General features: G+C 37.4%; 1 protein-coding gene across 7 annotated transcripts in view; it reads left to right on the top strand.

Moving 5' to 3' along the window:
- LOC143287468 (endothelin-converting enzyme homolog) overlaps positions 1–6,712 on the top strand; it is a 177,336-nt gene extending 170,624 nt beyond the window's left edge. For all 7 annotated transcript variants that reach the window (XM_076595472.1, XM_076595474.1, XM_076595469.1 and 4 more), the window contains one exon: positions 885–6,712. In XM_076595472.1, the coding sequence (XP_076451587.1) occupies positions 885–984 (100 nt within the window). In that variant the 3' untranslated portion in view covers positions 985–6,712. The remainder of the gene's footprint in view (positions 1–884) is intronic.
- The last annotated feature ends 490 nt before the right edge of the window (positions 6,713–7,202 follow it).

Here is a 7,202-nt window from a genome sequence, read left to right as displayed (position 1 = left end):
CATGGGCTTTGACTCTTATGTTCACTCTAATACATAAGTGGGCTTTTTACATGTGTGATTGTTTTTACCCTCACCATGTATCAAATGGTTTTCATGGTTCTTCTTCTTCTGCGTTCACTCGTATGCACACGAGTGGGCTTTTACGTGTATGTCCATTTTTACCCCGCCATGTAGGCAGCCATACTCCGTTTTCGGGGGTGTGCGTGCTGGGTATGTTCTTGTTTCCATAACCCACCGAACGCTGACATGGATTATAGGATCTTTAACGTGCATGTATGATCTTCTGCTTGCATATACACACGAAGGGGGTTCAGGCACTAGCAGGTCTGCACATATGTTGACGTGGGAGATCGTAAAAATCTCTACCCTTTACCAACCAGGCGCCGTCACCGTGATTCGAACCTGGGACCCTCAGATTGACAGTCCAACGCTTTAACCACTCGGCTATTGCGCCCGTCATTTTTTCATGGTTCTACATATGTATTAAGTGCAAAGGAAACTAACTTCTACAGTATTTTTGGATGTGTGTCAACAAGTAATCTGGAGGAGGAAAAACAGTATATTCAGCATTAACCCATTCAACTCTGGGGAGGTTACAGCCTTGGCAGGTTTCCGTGTGATACTGATGTGGAAAAAAACACAGAAAATATCCTGTTTTTCCTCCACATTATTTGTCGACACATCCGAAAATACTGTACAAGTTAGTTCCCATTGTACTTTATGCATATGTAGAAACACAAAAACCATTCCAAAGTGGAGAACTTTGACGCTGAATGCTTGGGTGCAGGGCTCAATGAGGTTAAGCAGCGAACGGTCAAAACAAAAGAAAATACATTCTGTTGCTGCATGACACGTAATCTGCACACTGCCGTTTTGTCTTGCAGGGTGATTGGAACGCTGTCCAACTCCAAGGCTTTTGCCCGGGAGTGGGGCTGTCCTGTAGGAAGCCCCATGAACCCCAAGGACAAATGTGAAGTGTGGTGAGCACATATGTGGATGACCAGTGCAGCCCAGCTTACCATGTCTCATCTACAAGCTGGGTTCACAACGGCGCTGAAAAAGGGGAAATCCGAATATTTTTTAACAAGCAAAGGACGATTGTGGTTGATCAGTAACGTGAGGGGTAAGAGGGAGGGTGGGTTGTGATTGTGGGTGATACACATGTGTAACATTTCTACAATGATCGGGAAGTCGTATATATAGCTGACAACCTGTTCAGCAATCTGAGGTTTGATAATACTATGGTTTTATCACATGTCTGAGATGCTAACGATGGCTGTATTCCCCACAAACTTCAGCCACAGATGTGTGTTTTCTTCCTGAAACAAGTTTTTTCCTCTGTAAGCAGTATAGCACATGTTCACTGTCTTTAAGCCACGTATGTACCCTCTTGTATTGATGCTGTGGAAGTCAATCCTGCCCACCTTCATTGATGCTTTAAAACATGTTCACAGTATGTACAACCATGTTTTTGCGATGTTGGTCATAATAGTAGTAAAAATATATCATTTACACTTGATTAGATTTTGAATTTTAGGACATTCAGAATCAGATGTTATGTACCGATATTGATTTTGTGTTTTAAAAAAAGAATTTAAAAAAGAATTTAGTTGTTATTCATGTCTTGTAGTTATATACCCTGTAATATGTATTGGTCTCTTCTTGAATTTCCACCTCATCTTGAAAGCTTTTCTGGTGAACTTTTTGTAGCACATATGAAATTTTTCATATTCTGTGGCTAACTGAAATGGGAAAAAAGTGCGATCATCATGTATATGTTTGATTTATATTTACATTTGATGAACCTGGAATATGTTTTTTCTGCGATGGTTTATAGATGAAAGCAAAGGTATGAATATTGTGCATAACTGAAATTATTGCCATTGATATTCCACACATGGTGATGAGAACTTGAGCTGCACTAGTATTTTACACAGAATTTGCTTTCTTTTTTTTTTCTTTTTCCTCTTTCATGTGTGATCTTTCCTTTTCACTTTCACATATGCGCATGTATGCACCTGATGTCCATGCACACACACACACACACACACACACACACACACACACACACACACACACACACACACACTGTCTCTCTCTCTCCCTCCCTCTCTCTCTTATGCAACTCTGTTAAGGACATAACAGGTTGAACGGAATGCTCAGATATGGGAGAAAAGAGTGAACAGTGCAGGCTTCAGAACTGAGTCACTTTTTCTTTCTTTCTTTTGTTTTTTTAACATGTCATTTCATTTCTGTCCAAAGATTATCTAGGCTTTAAACAGTATACATCTTTTGGCATGATACATATTTTCTATCTGCAAGGCATTCATTTTCTAACATGTTTTATATTTATATCCATGGGGTGTTCATTATTTTACTTTTTTTTTTTTTGTTCATATCTGGAAAGGTATCCATTTCTTTGACATCTTTTGTTGGTTTACATCTGGAGAGTATCTTTCAGATCACATGAAAAGTTGTCCAGTTTCACTTACCTGCTACCCCACAACCACCTGCCTGCTGCAGCTGCCCTGGACCAGCACTATATAGACCACTGCAGTCAGAAGTATGGTGGTTCACTAACATGGCGAAAATCAATGGAGAATTGTGATTCACTGTTCCAACAAAGCTTCATGCTCATGCTTCCAAAATCCGTAAATGGTTCAGCTTAGAATGCTAACTGCACCAAGTAAGAATAAACTGAATAAGATTAATCGTGTTTTTGATATGGATGCTTATATAGCGCCTATCCTTGGGCGGAGACCAAGCTCTAAGCACTTTACAAACACGGAGTCATTTGCACAACAGGCTGCCTACCTGGGTAGAACTGACTGATGGCTGCCACTGGGCGCTCATCATTCGTTTCCTGTGTCATTCAATAAGATTCCAGGCACACACACATACACACTCAGACAGCCCATGTAACATTTTTCATATTTCTCATTTTGGTATGAGAATACTTGTACCTGGTCCACATGCAGGAGAAGTGATCATGGTACAAGTTAACTTGTACTTGGATAGAATGAGTAAAGAGACTATTTCGATGTACTTGGAATAGAATGAGTTAAGAGAACATTTCAATCACTTTCTGTGCACAGTTGATTTCATCTGATTTCACTGGATGTTTTCTAAGCATTGTTTAGGCATTTTCAGCAGCTCAAGATCACTTTGTACTTTTCTACATTTCTATGTTTTTTTCAGAAATAGCTTCCCTTTTTTTTTCTGCTGCGGAAACGTTTCATCTAGTATGAACTTGTCGAAAACATGTTTCGATGTCTGTTGGGGTTGTTTAGGGTGTAGCAGTGCACACGAGGAGGGCATTTCTTGTTGAATGGCACTGAAGTTTAGTTATGAACCTGAACAATATAAGGAAAAAGTGAAGTTTGTATTCATTTACGACCATATGCGAGAGTGATGAGAATTTGTGTGGAGTTTATCCAATGATAAATTATTTCCCTTTTTTCTGTTTTATTCATTTGTTGTTGTTTTCAGTTAAAATGTTAAATATGATGTTTTATGTAATCTTCTACACCCTAGTAGAGGTGACAATATTAAATTGTGGTTTGTGTGTGTGTGTGTGTGTGTGTGTGTGTGTGTGTGTGTGTGTGTGTTTTTCCAGACTAAAGATGGTCTGAATCATGAAGATAATACTGTGGGAGAAGAGAGAGAGAGAGAGAGAGAGAGATCCTGAGTGTGTGCACCCCAAAATTATGTGTGATAAAAGTGTCAAGAATGCATCAGAGATGTTTGGGGGTTTTTTTGTGTGTGTGTGTGTGTGTGTGTGTTTTTTTTGTGTTTTTCTTTTTGTTTTTTTATAGCTTTTTGATATTGACAGTATCATGAGCAGTGGAACCAGTAATCCCAGTGTTTACTTCAAGCAGTGTCTCTATGTGTGTGTGTACATTGGTTAGTGCATGTATGTCTGTATATGTGTGTTTGATTTACATTGGTAAGTGTGTATGTGTGTATACATGTGTGATTTCAATTCATCGTTTTTAATTCACTGTCCATTTGTGTTTATATTTGTTTATTGTTATCATTCGCATATTTATCATTTTCAGTATGATCACAATCTCATGATTTGATGTGTACTTATTCATTTATTAATTTCACATCTATTTAGTCCTAAGATATATTTCCAAATCAGAATTAGGAAAAAAAAAAAAAAAAAAAAGTGCACAGGAGTACTTTTATGACATTTACATACAGAAGATCACTTTTTTAAAGCTGACAGTGTTCTTCGAACACAGTTGTGGATCTCTTCTGGGCCTGGTACTTCTTGAATTCTTCCCACCTCTGTGTTTCTGTCCAGTGCTTATGACTTGCACATTGTCTGTAATTTTATATGACACATATAAAACTCTCTTTTGGCCGGCCTTCCCAAATATCTATTAGACAGACTCCAACGAATTCAGAATAACGCTGCCAGACTCATCTGCAGAGCTTCTAAATTTGACCATGTTTCTCCTCTCCTTCAGTCTCTCCACTGGTTGCCTGTTTCTGATCGAATAGACTATAAGCTATCCACTCTGACCTTTTCTGCAGTCAATGGATCTGGCCCCAAGTATCTTTCTGAACTCCTCCATATCTATACCCTGTCTCGCCAGCTCCTTTCTTCCTCTGATACTCGACTTCTCAGGATACCTCACGTCAGAAGTAAGACCTATGGACACAGATCGTTTTCTTTTCAATCGCCGAAGACATGGAACAAGTTCCCTGATAACCTCCGTCATTCTGATTCCCTCGCATCTTTTAAATCTCGTCTCAAAACTCACCTTTTCCCTCAGCAGTAAGTTCAATTGTGGCAGGTCCACTTCCTTTGCGTTAGCTGTGCTTGACTATGTATGTATACATACGTATGTGTACATAACTACATGCATGTATATGAATGTGTATTGTGTGTGCGTGAGTTTATGTAAGTTTGTGCCTGCCTATGTGTGCGTATGTGTTAGGGTAGCTGTTAGATACACATGTATTATTAAAATGTATGTATGCAGTGTGTGTGTGTGTGTGTGTGTGTGTGTGTGTGTGTAGTCACATTTTGGTGTGTGTATGTAACATAGATGTAATGTTTTATGTTAACAAAGCGTTTTTGTAAAGCACCTAGAGCAGATTTCTGGATAGTGTGCTATATAAGTATCCATTATTATTATTATTATTACATGTTGAAAATCCACAGTTATTGGGTCTGATGAATCATCATGAACATACTTCATGTTGTATGCTTTTTATCAGTGATGTTGTTTACAGAGCATGTTAGAATGTGGACATGCTTTGATCTGCTTTAGATCTAATCCAGTCAGTTCACTGTTAAGGATATATAGTGGTGTGTCAGTGAAGTGTTGTGTGTGTGTATGTGTGTGTGTGTGTAACAATTTTCGTCTTGTGTGTGTGTGTGTGTGTAACAATGTTCGTCTTGTGTGTGTGTGTGTGTATGTGTGTGTGTTACAATTTTCGTCTTGTGTGTGTGTGTGTGTAACAATGTTCGTCTTGTGTGTGTGTGTGTGTGTGTGTGTAACAATTTTCGTCTTGTGTGTGTGTGTGTGTGTGTGTGTAACAATTTTCGTCTTGTGTGTGTGTGTGTGTGTGTGTGTAACAATGTTCGTTGTGTGTGTGTGTGTGTGTGTGTAACAATGTTCGTTGTGTGTGTGTGTGTGTGTGTTTGTCTGTGTCTGTGTGTCTGTGTCTGTGTGATGGTGCATGTGTGACAGGAAGATGGTAGAAAGATTTTTGTTTTTTGGTGTGTTTTTTTTTGTTGCATTTCTGTGTTGATATCTTCACATGTGTTTTTACTGTTTGTCAGAAATGTCAGCAGAGCAATAGGAGATACAGTGGATTTTATTCGTTAAGAATTTACTAGCAGTTTTTCTTTGTGTGCATTTGTTTCCATCGAAAAGAAAAAAATAAGAGTGATTCATGCACTCAATCCACTACTAATTTGTATGTTACATTTTAGAATTAGTTTAATAATGTAAAAAGAAAATAAATAAAACCATCAGAAAAGCAGGACAGTGTTTCAGACTGCTCTTGTTTATTGTCATTGTTGAAACTATTGACTATGTCCTTTTTTTTTTCGAAAAAAAGAAGAAAAAAATTCTTTTTTCTTTTTTAAACAAGAAGCGAGCAAAGAAAAGAAACTATAAAAAAAATAAAAATAAAAAAAATTAAAAAAAGCAAAACAAAAAACCTTGAAGATTTGTTTCAATTTTCAATCAATATATTTTATGAAACCTAATAGTTATGAAGTTGTTTGGTGTATAAACTGGTGCTCAGATTCTGTATGATGTTTTCTAAGACTGAACGGCATACACTTGACTACTTGAAATGTAGCAAAATGATTTTGAATTTGTGTTAAAAAAAGAAAAAAGAAGAAAAAAAAAGGTGTATATGATATGGTGTCTTTATCTGATCACATATGTCTTCACACAGTTTTTCTTGCTGTTTGTGAACAGTACAGTTTTGTTAAAAGGCAGAAATCAGGACAGTTAGCTGTCAGTTTTTTTGTTTTTTTTGTTGTTGTTTTTCAACCATATAACATTTTCCTTTGTTGTGCAAAAAAAAAAAAAAAAAAAAGGAGAAGAAAAAAAGAAGTGTTTGCAAAGTATGAAAGTAGACAGGTTTTGTCGTTGTTTTCTAATTCTCATGCATTTTTCAGTATGGTACAGATATTTCCAAACAAACAAACCAAAAAAAGAAAAAAGAAAAAAAAAAAAGAGAGAGAGAAAAAAGAATCTGTTTCCTGTCCGTTCATTCCAAGTCCTTTTGGGTTTTAGTCTGTAGAAGATTTTTTTTTTTAATTTTTTTTTTTATATATATAAAGAAGAATGTTCAGGAGAGGAACAAAATAGAAAACACAAAGAAAAATTCCATAATAAATTCCGGTGTATGCATGTGGATGTGTTTTGACAATACTGTCTCTTCCTCCTCCCGTGCAGTGATTCCCCCCCCCCCCCCCCCCCCCCCACCCCCCCCACCTGTAGAGAAATGAAAATTGAGACATATACCACCATCATGCTGTTTACCCACTTGTTGCTGTAAATACATGTACCTTTGTTTGGTTTCATGTTGTCAATGAAATGATATCCATATATTATCTGGAACTGTCTGGTTGAAATGTTTTTGTGACATCTTTAGAACAGGTTACAGCTGAGGCCCAGATGTAAATAGTTGCTGCTGGGCTCTCTGTGTGTAGGTTGTCAAAAGTA

The sequence above is a fragment of the Babylonia areolata genome, chromosome 11 (assembly GCF_041734735.1).
Source record: "Babylonia areolata isolate BAREFJ2019XMU chromosome 11, ASM4173473v1, whole genome shotgun sequence".
In the NCBI taxonomy this organism is placed as follows: domain Eukaryota; kingdom Metazoa; phylum Mollusca; class Gastropoda; order Neogastropoda; family Buccinidae; genus Babylonia; species Babylonia areolata.
Note: the sequence above shows the minus strand (reverse complement) of the source record. Positions and strands in the feature narration are given on the sequence as shown.